At 48.3% G+C, this 21,340-nt stretch overlaps 1 protein-coding gene across 3 annotated transcripts in view; it reads left to right on the plus strand.

Annotated features, from left to right (window-relative positions):
* Nucleotides 1-20,135, plus strand: part of CALCOCO1 (calcium binding and coiled-coil domain 1) — a 46,999-nt gene extending 26,864 nt beyond the window's left edge. For all 3 annotated transcript variants that reach the window (XM_081898642.1, XM_081898641.1, XM_081898643.1), the window contains exons 9-15: nt 1,860-2,114; nt 3,927-4,052; nt 5,725-5,820; nt 8,500-8,611; nt 10,309-10,523; nt 12,516-12,622; nt 13,255-20,135. In XM_081898642.1, coding sequence (XP_081754768.1) covers nt 1,860-2,114; nt 3,927-4,052; nt 5,725-5,820; nt 8,500-8,611; nt 10,309-10,523; nt 12,516-12,622; nt 13,255-13,456 — 1,113 coding nt within the window. In that variant the 3' untranslated portion in view covers nt 13,457-20,135. The remainder of the gene's footprint in view (nt 1-1,859; nt 2,115-3,926; nt 4,053-5,724; nt 5,821-8,499; nt 8,612-10,308; nt 10,524-12,515; nt 12,623-13,254) is intronic.
* Nucleotides 20,136-21,340: the final 1,205 nt, after the last annotated feature.

Here is a 21,340-nt window from a genome sequence, read left to right on the forward strand (position 1 = left end):
TTAAATCCAGTTGTGGCTGACTCTGGGGTTACGGCGCTCATCTTGCTTTATTGGCCGAGGGAGCCGGCATACAGCTTCCAGGTCATGTGGCCAGCATGACTAAGCCGCTTCTATCGAACCAGAGCAGCGCACGGAAATGCCGTTTACCTTCCTACTGGAACGGTACCTGTTTATCTACTTGCACTTTGACGTGCTTTTGAACTGCTAGGTGGGCAGGATATGGGACCGAGCAACGGGAGCTCACCCTGTCGCGGGGATTGAAACTGTCAACCTTCTGATTGGCAAGTCCTAGGCTCTGTGGTTTAACCCACAGCGCCACCCGCGTCCCGTTACCCCCATTCTAGAGGAGCTCAAAACAGGGTGAGGTAGAGATAACCGGGGAAGTGGGGAAAAAGCTGGAAATTGGGCTTGGATCCTGATAAGGAAGCTCACGGACCCAAAACCCAGATAGACTCCTGGTCCACCATAAACTATTGCTCCCCCAGACCTTGTAGAGAAGAGGAGGGTTTGATTCTTGTCTCTGGGAAAGAAGTCAGGTGGTAGTCTTGGGTTTGTAAGAGTTGGGTGTCAGTGGAGAACAAGGAATGAGAGAGGTATTAGGGTGGGAGTAGACAGCATGGTGGGACGTGGGTGGCGCTGTGGTCTAAACCACTGAGCCTAGGGCTTGCCAATCAGAAGGTCAGCAGTTCGAATCCCTGAGATGTGGGTGAGCTTCCGTTGCTCGGTCCCAGCTCCTGCCCACCTAGCAGTTCGAAAGCACGTCAAATTGCAAGTAGATAAATAGGTACCACTCCGGCGGGAAGGTAAGCGGCATTTCCATGCACTGCTCTGGTTTTGCCAGAAGCGGCTTAGTCCTGCTGGCCACAGGACCCGGAAAAACTGTCTGTGGACAAACGTCCGCTCCCTCGGCCAGTAAAGCGAGATGAGCGCTGCAACCCCAGAGTCGTTTGCGACTGAACTTAACTGTCAGGGTTCCTTTACCTTTTTTCATAGACAGCATGGTACCCTCCAGATATTCTTGGAGTCCAGCTCCCATCATCCCTGACCACTGGCCATGCTGGCTGGGGGCTGATGGGAGTTGGAGCCCAACAACACCTTGAGGGATAGCATATTGGCTCTCGCTGGATTAGGTTGCATATTGATTAGCGTCACTGATGGTTGCGAGGGGTATGGGCCACTTGCTATTATACCACAGTTCCCACAAGGCCTCGCTACAGGCAAGACATCCCATAATAGGGTATGGCTGATTTTTTGCCAAAAGAGAGAAAACTTCTGACAGGTTTTTTTTTATTATTATTTTTCATGCTGCTCCCAAACCATTGGCAGAACGCCAATTCTTCCCTAGAGGATGTTTCGCAAAATGGCCTCCACAATTTCACCATATATTTTGGCAGCAACTGTGTTTTAATAATCATTCAGTATTATTTTAATAGTGTTGAAGGAAGCAATAACCTTGGCCCCCTGCTCCTTCCAGTCCTATCTCTCTTTGCCCACTTCACCCACCAATGGAAACCAACTGTAAACAGTTCCGTTCAACATGGAGCCCAACTTTGTCAGAAGAGAAGATTCATGGAAAGCCTATTGGAGGACTTCACCTCCCCACTCCATCAAACCCCAAACCCACACATTAGTTACACTGGCAGCAGCTCTTGAGGGTTTGAGATGGGATATGATCCAAGCCCTACCTGGAGGTTGAATCTGGCACCTTCTGCTTGCAGAGCGAATACTGTTCCACTGAGCTGCCACCCTTCCCAAAAGTAGCATGGAGAATTCTGGGAGGTCATATGGGCTCATCCCTACCCACGCATCCTCTCGTTGCCTCCCTTGTCCCACCCGTGCCCCATCCTGTCTTGTCTCAGGTGCAGATGGAGTCTCTGTGCGAACAGCTGCGCTCCACGCAGGACGTTCTGGCTGCCAGCCAGCAGAAAGTGGCTCTCTTGGGGGAAGAGTTGGCCAGCGTGGCCTCCATCCGGGACCGCACCATCTCCGATCTGCACAAGAGCCGCCTGGAGGCAGCCGAGATCAACATCAAGCTGGCTGACATGACTCTCAAGTGGAAAGAGGGCAAAGGGCAGTGGTGGAAGGAGAAGGCCACACTGCTGCAGAGCATGGAGGTTCGTTTGAGCCACCCAGGTTCCCCAGTTGTGCTTAGTAACTGATGGTAAACCCTATCACTTTGGCTTCCCGGGAGGGAGACAAGGGAGGATGAAGGTCAGCGCAGTGCAAACTCACCCTTGGAAGTTCTGAGTTGGTTCCCCAGTGCATCTGCACCATGTTGACATCTCCCTTTTCCATCTCAGTAAGTTGCAGCGACACTGGTGATCAGGGGCGCTGCGTCCCATTTTGCCACCTGAGGCAAAGAGGGGAGCTGCCACACCACCCTGCTGCCGCTACCCCACCCTGCTGCCGCTACCCCACGCCTGCCGAAGCCTCCCTTACCTGGGTTGCGTGGTGGCACCTGCAAAGCAGCAGTGACCACGGCAGGTTCCAGTGAGATCTCTCAGAGTGCATGAGATCTTGTGAGATTTTGGCGAGAGCCTCAGCCTGCCCCTTGCCCAGGGATGGGAGGTCAGGGAAGCATCCTCGGCCCAAGAGCTGCTACCTGCTTCAAGCACGCATTCAGCATTGTCTTCTGTTTTTAGTGGGAAAAGGGGTAAAGTGCCATGGATGAAGTGGAACGTAGCAAACACAGATTCAATCATAGAATTGTAGAGTTGGAAGGTACCCCAGGGGTCATCTAGTCCAACCCCCTGCAATTCAGGAATCTCAACTAAAGCATCCATTACAGGTGGCCATCCAACCTCTGCTTTTAAACCTCCAAGGAAGGAGAGTCCACAGCCTCCGTGTCAGGAGCTCAGCCTACACACGAGTTGGACCCTGGTAGAGACACATGCCCGACTGGCATGTTCCCTCCCTCCTGGTCGATCATTCGGGAGCTTCAAAAGCTTTCTTCTGCCTAAACATCACAGCGACCGATGCCAACCGACACCGGCACACTTAGGGATCCGCAGAGTCTGCGCAGTTGCGTAACAGACCTCAGCAACTCAGCATTTTGGCTAATCTACTTTATTTACATATAAACACACACGGAGCACTGCAACATGGCTCCCTCTCTCTCTAGCATCAGACAGCAAAGAGGAAAAAGAACAAAGGACAATAGTCCCACTTCACAGAACACAGTAACACAAACATCATGTCTCCATCATTTCCCACTCTGTGGAATAAAAAAATATACCGTCATGTGAAAGACAAAAATCCCATGACTGCGGAAGTAGGAATTCTAACAGACTGTTCCCCTATTGAACAACTCTTACTGTCAGAAGACTTTTCCTAATGTTTAGTTGGAATCACCTTTCTTGTAGCCTGACGTCATTGGTTCGAGTTCTATCCTCCAGAGCAGGAGGAAACAAGCTTATTCCCTCTTCCATGTGACAGTCCTTGAGATATTTGAAGATGGGAGTCAGTCATTCTTTGTACAGGGATTCTGATGGCAGGCCAATGTTCAGGGTGGAGGTAGGGAATCAGGGAACTCAGCGTTCTGTGTTTTCAAACATGAAATATTCCCCCAAGTTACTTCTTCCCTATAAGGCATACGGAGATGTGAATAAACATTTCCAAGTATGCTGCACTAGACAATCTGATTTGCAAACTAAAGCTACGTTTTAAATGCAGGGAATGCATGGGAGGCACATTCTGTCATCTCCCATGTTACTTGTAGAAATCACGTCTTTGAATTTGACTTTGGAACTGTGTGTTTTAAATGTTGGCACGATTTTCCCTCCGATTTGTGGATTCCATACACGCTCCAAAATGATTCCAAAACTACTGCATGATTAGTTTGCTGCGTTGAGGGATGGGCATGGGGTGGGGAGGAGTCCCATCCAGCCCCTCCCCACCCATTCACTGCAACCCTGTGGTCTCGGCAGGCAGAGAAGGACAAGATCCTGAAGCTGAGCGCCGAAGTGCTGCGCCTGGAGAAGAGCCTGCAAGAAGAGCGGGCACAGCGCCAGGTGTTGCGTTTGGAGTTGGCACAGGAACGTGACTCCAGTCTGGTAAATTGGGGCCCTGAGGGAGTTGGGGGGGTCCCCATTGCCCTGGGCAGGAGAAAAATAATAATCCCTTTGAGTTCTGATGGTTTCATTATACAGCACCTAACACCCGCCAGTAGAAACTACTTGCCCTTGTTTATTGTTAGTGTCACCAACTCAGGTCCATTAATTTCCGTGTGTGTTTTCTGAGTCAAGGTTGGTTCAATACAACGCAGTGTCCTTACCAATTTGTAAAGCCCGCATCAGATACATTATACAGTGGTACCTTGGGTTACAGACGCTTCAGGTTACAGACGCTTCAGGTTACAGACGCTTCAGGTGACAGACTCCGCTAACCCAGAAATATTATCTCGGGTTAAGAACGTTACCTCAGGATGAGAACAGATATCGCGCGGCAGCGGGAGGCCCCATTAGCTAAAGTGGTACCTCAGGTTAAGAATGGTTTCAGGTTAAGAACGGACCTCCGGAATGAATTACAGTGGTACGTCGGGTTAAGAACTTAATTCGTTCTGGAGGTCCGTTCTTAACCTGAAAATGTCCTTAACCTGAGGTACCACTTTAGCTAATGGGGCCTCCCGCTGCCGCTGCGCCGCCAGAGCACGATTTCTGTCCTCATCCTGAAGCAAAGTTCTTAACCCGAGGTTCTATTTCTGGGTTAGCGGAGTCTGTAACCTGAAGTGTTTGTAACCCGAGGTACCACTGTAAGTTCTGAACCTGAGGTACCACTGTACTCTTTTGGGAAGCTTTTCTTGCCTTCCCCTTTAGGGATTTTTGAATTTAAAAACAAAACAAAAAACCATTGTACTACAAGCCTTGGGGTCCCCATCACCCAAGTTTGCTGGCGCCTCCCTCTTTTGTGTGGATGCTGTCATTTTGGCTCCAAAGGGATTGACACTCGCTCCCGAACATTTGAAATCGAAGGAAAAGAGGGTCAGATCCCAACAGGAGGACCGTAACAGCAGGTATTTAGGGGGCATTTGTTGGAGAGGGGTGAGGTCTGGCTCATAGTTGAAAACAGCCGAAGCCTTAGGGATGCGTAAGACTCTGCAGATTGGATATTTGGCTCCACAGCCAGTTCCCTGGCTCACCAGCTGCCCTACCCTGCATCCCACCCATTGCCTTAATACTCTGGAATGTGCAGGCAGATGAAGATGATGGACTTTATGGAGCTGGCTGATCTCACTGGGAGAATCCGCAACCAGAAAGAAGAGGAATATCAAGAAGACTGGAAGAAATTTAAAGATTATTTGTAGAAATATTGTAACATTAAAGATTAGTAATTACTTGAAAAAACTAAATAGGCCTAGGATTAAATTAGGATTAAATAAATAAATGAGAAATAGAACAAGAAGAAAAGTTAAGAAATCTGATTATAACCGATATGATATTGCAAAACTGCTACATTCAATTCAGATGGAAGAGATTAGAGGAAGTCAAGTAATATGTTTATGAAGTTGGAAGCTTAACTAACTAATCAAGGTTTATTGTATTTGTGTATATGGCTGTATTCTTGGTTATTATTTGCTAGGTTTATATTATTTCACTTTTTTCTTTTACTATTATTTTTCTTATTTTTGTTTTATTGAAGTAATGTGTTTGTATGAAATTCAATAAATATTATTGGGGGGTGGAATAATATTCTGGAATGTGCAAACTCTCGCTTTTGCCCCATCAGGTGCAGGTCTCTGAGAGCCGCCGGGAACTGCGAGAGCTGAGAGCTGCACTGCAGGTTGCCCAGAAGGAGAAAGAGCAGCTCCAAGCCGAAAAGCAGGTTGGTGAGAGGCCGTCTCGGAAAGCTTGCAGAAGAGGTGCAAAAGGGGAGAGCAACCAGGAAGCACAAGTTTGAGAAAGAGGGGAAAGGCGTCCTAGGTTATATAGGTTGCTAGGTTGCACGACATCGTGGCCCCCTTCTGCGTGAGGGTTTACGCTTGCGCAGGGGGACTCGTTGCCCTCGCACACCCCCTAAATCATAGAATCATAGAATAGAATCATAGAGTTGGAAGAGACCACAAGGGCCATCGAGTCCAACTCCCTGCCAAGCAGGAAACACCATCAGAGCACTCCTGAAATATGGTTGTCAAGCCTCTCCTTAAAGACCTCCAAAGAAGGAGACTCCACCACACTCCTTGGCAGCAAATTCCACTGTCGAACAGCTCTTTCTGTCAGGAAGTTCTTCCTAATGTTTAGGTGGAATCTTCTTGTAGTTGGGAACCAATGCTCCGTGTCCTCTTCTCTGTTCTAGGGGTTGCCCTTGCAGCCCCTTTTGGGAAGGGTATGGCATTAGTGTGGGGGGAGGAGAGGGGAAAGTCCCATTGTGCAAGCGGATATGCTTGCGCTGACGGGTCACATTCGCTGGATGCTGCCCACAGCCCATGGCTAGAACTTGAACACAGAACTTGATTTGGGGACATGTCCACCAGCCCTACCTCTCTTTCAAATCAGAAGCAGTGAAGGCGGTGAAGGTCCTGTGTGAGTGTCTGGAGGCGGTTGGAGGATGGATGGCGGCTAACAGATTGAGGTTGAATCGTGCCAAGATAGAAGTACTGTTTTGGGGGGACAGGAGGCGGGCGGGTGTGGAGGACTCCCTGGTCCTGAATGGGGTATCTGCCCCTGAAGGACCAGGTGCGCAGCCTGGGAGTCATTTTGGACTCACAGCTGTCCATGGAGGCACAGGTCAAATCTGTATCCAGGGCAGCTGTTTACCAGCTCCATCTGGTACGCAGGCTGAGACCCTACCTGCCCGCAGACTGTCTCGCCAGAGTGGTGCATGCTCTGGTTATCTCCCGCTTAGACTACTGCAATGCACTCTACATGGGGCTACCTTTGAAGGTGACCCGGAAACTACAACTGGTGACTGGGAGCGGCCGCCGAGACCACATAACACCGGTCTTGAAAGACCTACACTGACTCCCAGTATGTTTCCGAGCACAATTCAAAGTGTTGGTGCTGACCTTTAAAGCCCAAAAAGCCTTGGTCCAGTATACCTGAAGGAGCATCTCCACCTCCATCGTTCTGCCCAGACAGTGAGGTCCAGCGTCAAGGGCCTTCTGGTGGTTCCCTCGCTGTGAGAAGCCAAGTTACAGGGAACCAGGCAGAGGGCCTTCTTGGTAGTGGCACCCGCCCTGTGGAACGCCCTCCCACCAGATGTCAAAGAGAACAACAACTACCAAACTTTTAGAAGACATCTGAAGGCAGCCCTGTTTAGGGAAGCTTTTAATGTTTAATAGGTTATTGTATTTTAGTGTTTTCTTGGAAGCCGCCCAGAGTGGCTGGGGAAACCCAGCCAGATGGGCAGGGTATAAATAATCAATTATTATTAATAATAATAATATTATGATGATGTGGAATAAGGTTCCTTCATTTTGTTTCCATCTCCCAACACATATTGCTCTTATTGTCATCCAAGTTAGCAAAAATAAATAAAAAGAACAGCAATATGTGTTGGAGATGTAAACAAAACGAAGGAACCTTATTCCACATGTGGTGGACATGTCCCTTAATAAATTTTTGAGACATGATCTATGAGGAACTAAAAAGAATACTAAAACACACATTTTTAAAGAAACCTGAAGCTTTCCTATTAGGAATTCTAACAATTAGCATCCCAAATGAAAATAAAAGAGTGTTTCTTCATGCGACAACAGCAGCCAGAATGCTAATAGGAAATAGTGGAACAGTGAGTTAATACCAACAAAAGACGAGTGGCAATTAAAGTTATGCGAGTACCTCAAACTAGCCAAAATGACAGAATTAATAAGAGATCACTCAGGTGACAAGGTAAAAAAAGGAATGGGATTGCTTTAAAAACTATCTGACAAAATATGGTTCCAAAAGCAGTATTTGGTTGTGCTTAGATTAATTTCATAGATATAATAGGAAAAACTGGTTTTAATACACGAATACAGAATATTTGTCACTTAAGAGAAGTGTTGAAGCCGCAAAGAGGTAGAGGGAAGTCAACTAATATAGCAGGGATTCAAACTAGTTTTCTGGAACAGAAAGAAAGTCACTGTAAAGACAGAATGAAAAGAAGGATTTAAAATGTATTTCTTTCTGAGAACCTGTAGAACATTCAAATTAGTGTTTGCATCTTTTGAACAATTTTGTTCTTGACTAATTCTTTTTCATTTTTTATTATGTATCAGTTTTCTTTCCCCCTCCTTTTTTGTTTTTTATTTTTATTTTCTTTCTAATTTTTTTCTTTCTTTTGTATTTTTTGCTTTTTCTTTTTGAATATCTGGATGTAATGCTTAATTTATGCTTTCTCTGTAATTTTTAAAAAATGTAATAATAATAATAATAATAATAATAATAATAATGTAGAACTTGAACCTAGAATGTGGGAGGTGTATGGGAAGAGTCTTTAACAGAAGGTGGGTGGAGTGACGCCTCCTACCCAGTTTCTTTCTGGAAGTTGGTGCTCACCTTTTCCTGATTCCCTGCTCCTCAGGAGCTGCTGGTATACATACGACGCCTTGAAGAGCGTCTGGAGAAAGTGGCCGACGAGAAATGGAGTGAATCTATTCTCTGCGATGAAGAGGAGGCAGCGCCAGAGACTCCTGGTCAGTCTTCCCGCCACCCTGCCTCGCTTTGCATGCCCAGTTATACGTACCAATCCCCATCTCCACTCAGTGTCGTGGCAAAAAAAAAAATGTATTTAATTTTCTTTTTACAACTTGAAAGCTCTTTAGATCCTAGAAACCCAAACATCTATTAGCTCAGCATTCCCGAGTGCCAAACCACCACCGCCCTGCCCCCAAATCCCAAGGGCCTAAGTAGGGGCCCCAGACTCTAAGCTTTTCTCCTTTTAATGCACTTTTGCTGCTTCTCTCTTAATTTTAAGAAAGAAATCCAACAAGTTAAGACTTTTCTCATATGGAAGTACAATTACGGAAAAGGCTTCTCTAATTTTGTGTTATGCGTTGCCCGTGGCAACCATGTTGCGTTATGCAACAGCTGCTCATAACAGCCATTTTGTGACTGGTGCCTCCAGCTGCTCAGAATTCAAAATGTGCCCCCTGGTCCAAAAAGGTTGGGTGACCCCTCCCCTAAAGCAGGCACCCCCAAATTCAGCCCTCCAGATGTTTTGGGACTACAACTCCCATCATCCCTAGCTAACAGGACCAGTGGTCAGGGATGATGGGATTTTAGTCCCAAAACATCTGGAGGGCCGAGTTTGGGGATGCCTGCCCTAAAGGTTTTCCTGAGGGCCAGCATCTAATCTTTTGGCGTCTAAGCAACCCAGCACCTGAGATTTTTCCACCTGTCTCTGAAGCGGCCTGGTCTAATTTTGCATCCTAAAATAAATTATTCGAGAGAGAGAGACGGATTTGCTTCTGGAGCCACAACCTGGCATCAATTGCACCATTGTTCTCTAGGAAAATTACCGTATTTTTCACTCTATAGGATGCACTTTTCCCCCTCCAAAAATTAAGGGGAAATGCGTGTACATCCTATGGAGTGAATGCAGGCTCCTTGGCTTCAGCGATAGCAACGCGAAGCCTCCGAAGCGCAGAGGGAGCGCTCCCTCCGCGCTCCAGAGGCTACGCGTTGCTTTTTTTGAGAGCCAATGTGGTGTAGTGGTTAAGAGCGGTAGTCTCGTAATCTGGGGAACCGGGTTTGCGTCTCCGCTCCTCCACATGCAGCTGCTGGGTGACCTTGGGCTAGTCACACTTCTTTGAAGTCTCTCAGCCCCACTCACCTCACAGAGTGTTTGTTGTGGGGGAGGAAGGGAAAGGAGAATGTTAGCCGCTTTGAGACTCCTTAAAGGGAGTGAAAGGCGGGATATCAAATCCAAACTCCTCCTCCTCCTCCTCCTCCTCCTCCTCCTCTTCTTCTTCTTCTTCTTCTTCTTCTTCTTCTTCTTCTTCTTTCGCTCTCCAGGCTTCAGGGATAGCCGCCTGAAGCCTTTGGAGTCCAGCGGGAACTCGTGCTGCACTCCGAAGGCTTTGGGTTCCTTTTGCTGAAGCCGGGAGAGCAAGACTCTCCTGGCTTGAGCAGAGAGGGAGAGCTGCGCAGAGCCCCTTCAGCAAAGCGGGAGGAGAAATGGAAGGGGCTCCTTTTCTCCTGCCGTTTCACTGAAGGGGCGCTGAGCAGAGAGGGGGAGATTTATTTTTTCTTGTTCTCCCCCTCTAAGACAAGGTGCATCCTACGGTCAGGTGCATCCTATAGAGCGAAAAATACGGTAACTCTGACACACACACACACACACACTTTCTCCCTTGACCGTGTGTTTTTGTTCTCCTGTCCCTTCTCCCAGGCTCCCTGGACTCGCCGCTGTCCGACTCGGAGGATGAGTGTCCCGAGGACATGCGCCTGCCTGCGCAGCTTGGGTCCTACAGTTTGTGTGACAACCGGGCAGCTACTACCACTCCGCCTTGTGCCCGGGGACCCGCTCACACCGTGGTGATCAGCCAGCCGGCACCCATTGCCAATCAGATCAAGCAGCCGCCCGAGGATTCCAGTTCCGACTCGGTGAGGCCCTGGGAGGCAGAGAAGGGTGCAAATCAGCTGAGGGGAGGTCATGGATCTGGCCAAACCTAAGAACTGAAGAATTTCCTTGCTGGTTGTGGCCAAAACTCCATCTAGCTAGTGTGTTGTGTTAATCATCAGCCAGTCAGATACTCCTGGGAGGCTCTCAAGCAGGGCGTGTTAGAGAATGCAGAAGTTCCCATTTTAGCTAGCGCAAGTGGAACCTGAAATAAACTGTTTCAGTGCAGACTGCTCTTGTTCACTGCCAGCCAGCAAGCAATGCCCTTCGCCACAACACTCCATTCCATCCCTCCTCCCACTTGCTTTTCCTCCCCACTAGGGCTAGGCGGTATATTCATACAGTGGTACCTTGGTTTGCAACCGTTTTGGGTGACAGTGGTACCTCGGATTAAGTACTTAATTCGTTCCGGAGGTCCGTTCTTAACCTGAAACTGTTCTTAACCTGAAGCACCACTTTAGCTAATGGGGCCTCCTGCTGCTGTTGGGAGTACGATTTCTGTTCTCATCCTGAAGCAAAGTTCTTAACCCGAGGTACTATTTCTGGATTAGCGGAGTCTGTAACTTGAAGCGTCTGTAACCTGAAGTGTATGAAACCTGAGGTACCACTGTACAACCGTTTTTGATTACAACCACGTCAAACCCTGAAGTGTGTGTCCCTTTCTTTGGATTACGACCCATTATTATTATTATTATTATCATTATTATCATTATTATCATTATTATCATTATTATCATTATTATCATTATTATCATTATTATCATTATTATTATTATTAATATTATTACAACCCTTTTGGGGGGGGAGGCCCCATTGGTGAAAGCGTGCCTTGGGTTACAACCTGTTTTGGTTTACAACCGGACCTCCGGAACGGATTATGGTTGTAAACCAAGGTATTACTGTATATCATCCGAAACCGGTTTGAAGTCCATATGGTGATAATCCATTTCATAATTTTTAACGTGACAATATATCTTGAATCATGATGTGTGTTAAGGGCTGGGCAGTATATCATCCCAAAAGGATTTGAAGTCCATATCGTGATATCAGTTTCATAATTATTGACCTGGCAATATATTGTGAATCATGATCCATGGGTGTGCTACGCAAAAATTGTGATGCAGGAGAAACTGAAGCCAGCCAATGCCTCTACCCAGCACCATCCTTATTTCGGACATTCTGATATATCGGTATATCGCGATGCTTAGCTAGTGATATGTCGCGATGTTGCAAACCAGATATCACCCAAACCTACCCCCCACCCCCAATAGTCAGTCATCACTCTTTAGCCACTGAGCCTGCTCAGTCCTCAGTGGTCTGTTTTATGGGAGGTGGGCAAAGGGGTATTTAACCTCCCTAGTTTTTCTGTTTTCCAAGTATATATTTGTAATGCTGCAAACTTTAGGGTTCCCCACCTTGCCCACGGCCCAGCCTGCTTATATACCGTTTTATGTGCAGCTAGCGGGTGTCACTGTGGTCTAAACCACTGAGCCTTGGGCTTGCCGATCGGAAGGTTGGCGGTTCGAATCCCCGCGACGGGGTGAACTCCTGTTGTTCGGTCCCACCTCCTGTTCGAAATCATGCCAGTGCAAGTAGATAAATAGGTACCGCTCCGGTGGGAAGGTAAACGTTTTTTCCGTGTGCTGCTCTGGTTTGCCAGAAGCGTCTTAGTCATTCTGGCCACATAACCCGGAAGCTGTACGCCGGCTCCCTCGGCCAATAAAGCGAGATGAGCGCCGCAACCCCAGAGTCGGTCATGACTGGACCTAACGGTCAGGGGTCCCTTTACCTTTAGTGGCTTCTCGTTTGCTCACATACGCAAGAGAGAACCCAGGACAGCTTCCCCTGCCAACCTAGGCATGCCATCATCTGTTTCCCCTCAGTGATGGGCAAAGGAAGTTGGGGGTTGAGCCGCATTGGGTTGGCAGAAGCCAGGCCTTCCTGTACCGCTTCTTACTTTTTCATTCTGTATTTAGGAGGCTGAGGACGAGAAGGCAGTGCTGATGGCAGCTGCCCAGAGCGGTGGCGAAGAAACCAACCTGCTCCTTCCAGAGCTGGGCAGCGGCTTCTATGAAGTGGCCAGGTAACAGAAGCTAGGATGCTCCAGAGTCTATTTTGATTACAGTTCCCCCTTTTCAGAGAGAGGGCTGTACATCAGTGGGGGGGGGGGAACCTGTGGCTCTGCAGATGCTATGGAGCTCCGGTTCAGGGATGTTGGGAGATGTAATCTTAACAACATCTGGAGGTCCGCAGGTTTCCCAGACCCGCTTGTACAGGCTCTTAGTGAATTAGCACCTTGAGATAGGGTGTGTGCGTGCATATGTCTTAAAATAGGACTGTACCTAACGTGACGGCCCCATTAGCATCTCCAGGAGTCATGCACCTTGTCTGCTATTGCAGCAAGCTACAAGACTCTTTACTCTACCATGGGTTTGCATGGCGTAGTCCAGGGTTTCCCAAACTTGTGCCTCCAGCTGTTTTTGGACTACAACACCCATCATCCCTAGCTAGCAGGACTAGCGGTTAGGGATGGTGGGAACTGTAGTCCAAAAACCGCTGGAGGCCTAAGATTGCGAAACCCTGTTGTAGCCCAAGCAACCACCTCCACTCCGAACCCAGCCAGGACATCATTTTGCCAGATTTCCAGTTCCATGACGTAGCACTTCACCAGCTCATTTTGCACTGTTTCCTCTTTCTCCCTCCCTCTGTTTGCAGTGGCCTGACAGGGCGGCAGATGTCGGAGCCGGGGGCTTGCGGCATGGGGGTCTCTCCCTTAGACCTGCCCTCACCGGCCCATTGGAAGGAGTGCCCCATCTGCCACGAGCGCTTCCCGCCCGAGAGCGACAAGGAAACATTGGATACACATGTTGATGGGCACTTCTTTTTCAGCACCCATGACCCCTTCACCTTTGAGTAACCGTTTCTCCCCTCCCCCGAACCCCCTTCCTCCCAACCACCACCATGCCCCTTCTGTTTTCCCCTCTCTCTTCCATGGGATCCAGGCTGGGGATATAGTCCCTTCCTTCTCCCTTGATAGTGAGATTGCTGTGAGGAATGCTTTGCCCCAGGAAGGGTGGCTTCAGCTGCTAGGTGGTAGCAAGGGGTTCCCAGCTTCCTGGGACACCCTCTCCACAGTCAGAGTCAACTTGCATTAGGAGCAGCAAAGTTAGTTATGTACACACACACACACACCTATATGTGCACACATTCAGCCAAGCTGAGTGTCAGTGACTGAGAGCTCAGAAGTTAAGAGCGTGTCTTCATGACACCCAGGGTAGGCACATGTGTGCAGGGGGGGGGGGCAGAATGCGCCAGCCTCGTCGCCAATGCAACGCCAGCCCCGATGATCCCAGCCTTGCAGAGCGGCTCAGGGAGGGTGGCGTGAGAAAGACACAACAGCCTTGCACCTCTTGATCCCAGGCTCACCCTCGCTTTGCAAGGCTGGGACCCAAGAGCACATGGCTGTTGTGTCCTTCTCATGCCACCCTGCCGGTGCGGGCTGGAGGGGCAGCGTGAGGAGGGCGCAGCAGGGCAGGCAGGCGCCCTTTGGTCCATGCCCATTGTGCCCTCCTGATGCCCTGCCAACCCTCTGCTGTTTTGTGAGGCTGGGATATGGGATCAGACCCGCAAAGCAGCACAGGGCTGGCAGGGGCGGTGTGAGGAGCAAATTTTGCCCTCGGAAAAATTGCACACACACACACACACCCGCTACACCTCATGAGACCCTGTTTACTCACAGCCAGTTATCCTGCGATGGCAAGCAAGTTTGAAAAAGGGTCCGTCAATCCCTGGCAAACTCAGAGGCCTCTTGACTCTCCTCTTCTTGCTCATCCTGGCGAAACAATAACAAAGGGGTAGTTCACATGGCATTGTCCATTGGACTCCAACTCCCATCAGCCCCGGCCAGCCTGGCCAGTGATGAGGGGTTATGGGAATTACAGTAACAGCGATAGCTGGAAGGCACCGCATTGGCTGCCCCCACCCAAAACAGGCCTTGCGAATGGTTGTCACCTTTTGGTGGGCTGAGCGGAGGTCCACTGCAACCTCAGCGAAGGGGTGTCCTGTGATTCTTTGTTCGTGCAACATGGGTTGCTTGTTTTTTTATCCACAGAACACTCTTAAAATGGTAAGCACAGCCTCATAGTGTTGGGCAGTTCAGACATGAAACGCCCTTTCATCCTCACATCCTTTTGCAGTTTGTAGCCTGGGGACAGAAGAGTCACTGGGACACGTGGCATTTCAGTATTCCACTCTGAGCACCAGAATGCCAAAAGTTCATGGTGACACACACAAACGGGTGGGTTTCTCACTCAAAGTCCGTTCGCTCCAGCTGTTGGCCCTGATAGCATAGGAAACAACACGGGTCAAGTTGTTCAGGAAAACCCAAAACACATTTTAAGGATTATTGAACTGCTAAGCCCCATGGGCGCCATGACTGCGATCCCTGCACTGATAAGCTTAGAACCGGCTTTGGCCATGAGTTTGAAGCATACTGTAGACATGGTGGTAAAGGGATTCATAGCACACATAACATGCACCCGTCTTAAGACCCTTGATGGGGTCTGGACCTGTACCATCCTTCCCACATACTTGAGATCTCAGTCAGAGGCCCTCTTGGGGAGTCCACACCCTCGGTCTGTGAGCTGTGTCCCCCCCTCCCCCCCAAAGGAAGGGAGTCTCCTCTGTAGCAGCTTCTTGCCTTTGGAACTCCCTCCCACTAGAACTGTGGCATGCCGCAGGGTTTTCAGAAGGCCTTTGAACCTGTTTTGCATTGGCCAGCCTTTTCCGAGTAATGTTGCCCCCTTTTGTTGGATCGAAGCTGGAATGTTACGGAGGTTTTGAGTGTGCGTTATCTTTTTTTTGTTTTTGTAACACTGGTTATATATAAATATATATAGTTGCAGTTATGTTCTTTATTTGTTCTAAGCCGCGTTAGACGTGCTTGACATAGGATAATTTTTAAATAAATAAAGAGGGAGAGGGAAGGATATATCTTCACAAGGAGAGGGGTTTTGGGGCGAAGCAAATGAGCAGGAACCCCCCTCCCCCCCCACACACACTGATGAATAGCAGCATCCCAGACTACAGGTTGAATGATTTGAGCACTTTCCTCCCATAGAGTGCCCCCTACATGTACAACATTTACATGTCAGGAATATAGGAAGTCGTCTTAAACAGAGTCTGCTCATTGGTCCACGTAGCTCAGTACTGGCTGCATGGACTGGCAGCAGCTCGTCAGGGGTTCAGGCAGGGTTTTCCCCGAGGGATTGAAGCTGGGATTTTATGACTGCAAAGCAAGATGTTCTACCACTCGACTGTAGCCCTCCCCCAAAGTAGCTGGACCCAACTCCACAACACACACACCCGAGGCCATAGGAAGCTGCCTTTTACTGAGTTGTCAGACAATTGGTCCATCTCACTCAGAAATGTCTACTCTGACTGGCAGGTTTCAGACGGCATCTCTCTCTTTCCCCCTCACCCCCTTCCTAGAGATGTCTAGGACCATGGGTAGGCAAACTAAGGCCCAGGGGCCACATCCAGCCCAATCACCTTCTCAGTCCAGCCCACTGACGGTCCGGGAATCAGAATGTGTCCTTTTATTTAAAATGCATCTCTGGGTTATTTGTGGGGCCTGCCTGGTGTTTTTACATGAGTAGGATGTCTGCTTTTATTTAAAATGCATCTCTGGGTTATTTGTGGGGCATAGGAATTTGTTTATTCCCCCCCCCCCAAAAAAAATATAGTCCAGCCCCCTGCTGAAAAAGTTTACTGACCCCTGCCTAGGACTGAACCTTCTACGTAAAGAGTTGGTGGTCCACGGCTGATTTACAACTAGTGTTTCCCTAGCGAGGATGGCATTTCCCTGGTCAGAGTATATATTCCCACTCTTCCCCACAGTCTGAAAAGGACCAGCCCAGCCACAGATGCCTAGTGAGGCTTCTGTTCACCTAACTTTTAATTCTTGAGTGTGCGTGAGCAGAAAGCAAACAGATGGATGCAAATGAACGAAAGTGTGTATTTATCGTTCTAGCTATAGCCCATACTCCAGCAATACCCAAAAGATTTTATTGCTTGCGTTTATATGGTATATGGCATTGTGTGTGTGTGTTGTTTTGTTTTAAATAACAACTAAAGCAACCAGGGTAGTAGACACATAAATTAGAATAAAGCAGAGAAAAGACTTCTAATAAAAACCTTCTGTGTGCCTCAACACCGCCAGGGAAAGAAATTATATAAATTCCAGGCAGTTCCCCTCCCACTTTAAACATGATCAATATATTTCCTAAATGTAGCTGCTGCCTTTGCATAAGTAGCTAAACACTAAGGTTATTTATTCCATGATAATTCAAGCTCAGAAAATAGTCCAGCAATATTATTTAAACTTTTTTGGGGGGGGAACAGGAGCGCTAGAGTGATGCGAGGTAAAAGCCATTCCTTTCTTAGCAAGGAATAAAAAGTAGAGAAGTTCACTCACAAGGGGTATTTTTAAATTAAGGATGAATCCACATGCTGTTGATCAGGGTGGGGGTCTGCATCCCCCTGCCCCAATGTAAATTGGGCAAATTATGCACAAGCAGCGAAGTAATTCTGCATCCACAATAAAGAACAGCAAATATTTATATTTCAGAATCAAAGGCCAGATTGGGCTACTACAGGAAAGACAGTGCAGCAACTCATTTATTGTAGGGTGCAATAATAAGAGCTAAAAACATGGGCAGCACTTGGGGTTTGCTTTAAAAAAGAAATTAAGGAAGCTGCATTTTGTAGGGTGCAGAATTAGAGCTGGGGACTAGGCATCTCAGTCCTGATTATCAGAGTTGTGTTTCCTACTCAGCCCATACCCCTACATTCTTCCCCCCAAAAATAAATTAGGCAAAGTATGAATATTTTTGCACCATTTTGGCACAAACTCTTCCAGAATAAAGGATAGCAAATGGGGTTAAATTTCAGAAGAGAAGCAAGAAAAGGAGACTACAGGAGAGGCCAGTAGCACCTTAAATCATTTGCTGATTTATTGAAGCATGCATTTTAATAGGGAAGAGCCCGCATCATCAAAAACAGTACCAAGCCACTGTAGGATCTTTTCGAGAGAATGAGAAGGGCAGAGAAGGGCATGGAGACTGATGCCCGCAGCAGAGGGGTGTTAGTCGAGAGTAGCCACAGAGGAAAGTTGTGGAGGAAGGATGCCAACCTATGAAAGGGAGGGCATACCTGGGAAACCAGAATCACATTCATCAGCTTATCTTTGCCATCCTAAGTGCATGAAACGAGGAGAGCTTTTGGGTTTTTCTGAGCTGGGAACCATTGATGTGCAGAATACACACAGAATGGCTGTGATGATCCCCATTTTAACATGGAGGAAACCCAGTTTCTTTAAGGAAAAACACGTTTGGCATGTTTGGGCTATTGTGCAGCAGGAAGATAATGATCGTGTGTGTGTGTGTGTGTGTGTGTGTGTTTGCTTGCCAGTACACACAGGTTTGGGACGCTGGTGGCTGGCGCTGTGGGTTAAACCACTGAGCCTAGGACTTGCCGATCAGAAGGTCGGCGGTTCGAATCCCCGCCACGGGGTGAGCTCCTGTTGCTCGGTCCCTGCTCCTGCCAACCTAGCAGTTCGAAAGCACGTCAAAGTGCAAGTAAATGAATAGGCACCGCTCTGGCAGGAAGGTAAATGGTGTTTCCGTGTGCTGCTCTGGTTCGCCAGAAGCAGCTTTGTCATGCTGGCCACATAACCCGGAAGCTGTACGCCGGCTCCCTTGGCCAATAAAGCGAGATGACCGCCACAACCCCAGAGTCGGTCACGACTGGACCTAATGGTCAGGGGTCCCTTTACCTTTACCTTACACACAGGTTTGACATGGGCAGGACATGTGGGGTTTCTTTTATGCCCAACTTCCACAAAATAGGCATCTCCACTACAGTCACAGTTAGGTGTGTTATTGGTGCCATGGGGAGCAACCCGGAGCAAAGGTGACCCTGACATACCATTACTGGTTGAGCAGTTATTCCCTAAGATCTTCCTGCCTCCGTTGAAACAGGAGCAAAACCCACATCTAGCTGCAGTGATAGTCAAAGCTAGTTAAGGAACAGTAGTCTGCCCCTCCAACCCAACGACCTTGTCGTCTCCCAGCCTGGTTCCCATTGTTGGGCAGTTGTCTGACAGCCAATCTACATGTGTGGCCGGCCTGTACCATTTAAACTGTAGTAGGGGAATTACACCTTTGAACTCCCTGCTCACTGAAAGCTAGTGTGGCAGGGAGAGCGGTTCAGTTGGAGCCTCCCTCGCTTTCTGCTAGTTTCTCTAGTTTTTTGAGGGGAGAGCATTCTGAACACTTCAGCGGCCTGAAGTGATACCTTAAAGCAGTGTTTCCCAGACTTGGCCCTCTGGCTGTTTCTGGACTACAGTTCCCATCGTCCCTTACCGCTGGTCCTGCTAGCTAGGGCTGATGGGAGTTGTAGTCCAAAAACAGTTGGAGACCTAAGTTTGGGAAACAGTGCCTTATGGGGAAAGTTGCATGCTCCGATTCTGCTGGATGTTTCAACGGGCTCTGAGACCGGTTTGGAGGCCAGGGTCCCTGATGGCTCATCACATGGTGATTGATGATAGCAGATTTACACCTTGGAACTGTACTCTGTGAGAACTGCCAGAAGCAGAGAAGGGATGAATGAAGAGGTGACCCTCCTCCCCAGTCGTAATTCCTTAAGTAGACTTGGTTCCCTGCCCTTTTTCCTTCCTGTTTTGTTGTTTTTAAGAAGCCCTTTCTCAATGGTGCCCTGCCACATGCCTCTCCAAACTACCTACTGGCTGCTGCTACTGCATGCATCTCCCTTCCAGTACATTTGCACCCCTTGCTGGGGTCCCATTGTGTTTGGTTTATTAGTTTCCCTCCCTTTTGATCCCTCCTCCCACCTCCCTGTAAATATACCCTCTGGCTCCCCCCTGTTAGTTGAGCTTTGCACTGGCTTTCTGCTAATTTTTGGTTGCAAATCCTTCATTTTATTCTGCCTGTTCTTCCTGGCGTCTGTGCCAGGCCCTGAGAAGAAGGATGCAAGGCTTGTATGCAGCTGGAGAGAAAGGTCACATCCGTGCCACTCATTTAAAGCACTCATATGCTGCCTCCTCCCCCCTCCAAAAAAAAAGAACACTGGGAACTGTAGTTAAGAGTGCTGACCTCACGGAACTACAATTCCCAGAACCCTTAAACTACAGTTCCCAGAATTCCCCATTAAAGTGGTGTAGGAGGGCTTTAAATGCATGGCGTGGACATGACCAGAGATGGTGACTCTCTAGTGACTGTGCCTTTTGGGGAGGCTGTGACGCCTCTGTTCGCTTGCGCGGGATCCTTTGGATTGTGTGACGCATTTGTGGCTGTGAGCTCTTCTCACCTGCTTTTTCCCCACCCAGTGGTTTGTTTGTTTTTTACTGAATATAATAGTCAATGGCGAAAAGTTCAAAGCAATAACCCCTCCCTCCCCTCCCTCAACATCTTGACATACCCCCAAGTCTATGTATAGGGTGTACATATATATATTTATATTTATATTTATATGACATGTTGCAGCTATTCTAATAAAATGCGGCCTCTCTGCAACAACCTGCCTATCTTGTCTGTTGAATATTGTGGTTCCTGGGGGGAAACACACACATCACACATCACACACACACACACACACACACACACACAATGTTCCTTGGCTCCTCTCTCTGTCATCAGGCCTGGCCAGCTTGCTTCCAGCACCCGGAAATGACATCAACCATGGATGCGAGCAGGCCACAAGTTTTGCTGAGTGGGAAAAGCAAATATTGATAAAAAGTGATGGGGATGTGGTCAGTTTTCATATGGTCAAGATCAATACAATGGGCACTCGGGTTGCGAACGTGATCTGTGCAGGATGCATGTTCGCAACCCACAGCATTCGCAACCCTCAGCTGCGCATTGGCGCTTCTGCGCATACTCAACCGGCAATACCCGGAAGTAACCCGTTCCAGTACTTCCGGGTTTCGGCGGTCCGCAACCCGAAAAAATGGAACCTGAAGCATCTGTAGCCCGAGGTATGACTGTGCCTGGGTTTTGCCACCATGAAATTTTCCATTACCAATTCCCTTACCCATAGCTGTGGAAATGTATTGACTAATTGAGCTTGTATCTAGCCTCCCCTGCCCTCTGAAAATGTTATTATTATGGAAACTCTGAAAATGATCAGGGACATGTTTAGTCATTTAGTCGTGTCCGACTCTTCGTGTCTTCCACTGTCTCCCACAGTTTGGTCGGACTCATGCTGGTAGCTTCGAGAACACTGTCCAACCATCTCGTCCTCTGTCATCCCCTTCTCCTTGTGCCCTCTATCTTTCCCAACATCAGGGTCTTTTCCAGGGCGTCTTCTCTTCTCATGAGGTGGCCAAAGTATTGGAGCCTCAGCTTCAGGATCTGTCCTTCCAGTGAGCACTCAGGGCTGATTTCCTTAAGAAAGGATAGGTTTGTTCTTCTTGCGGTCCATGGGACTCTCAAGAGTCTCCTCCAGCACCATAATTCAAAAGCATCAATTCTTTGGCGATCAGAGTCTCCTCCAGCACCATAATTCAAAAGCATCAATTATTTGGCGATCAGCCTTCTTTATGGTCCAGCTCTCACTTCCATACATCACTACTTGGAAAACCATAGCTTTAACTATATGGACCTTTGTCAGCAAGGTGGCACCTACACATGCACACCACTTTTCATTGTTCTCCAAGACGTGGAGGGGTGGAAAAGGGAAAACTGGAACAGTCCAGGGTCAAATCACTAACTGGGATGCCTTC

This window comes from Podarcis melisellensis (genome assembly GCF_964234715.1).
Source record: "Podarcis melisellensis genome assembly, chromosome: 2".
Classification (NCBI taxonomy): domain Eukaryota; kingdom Metazoa; phylum Chordata; class Lepidosauria; order Squamata; family Lacertidae; genus Podarcis; species Podarcis melisellensis.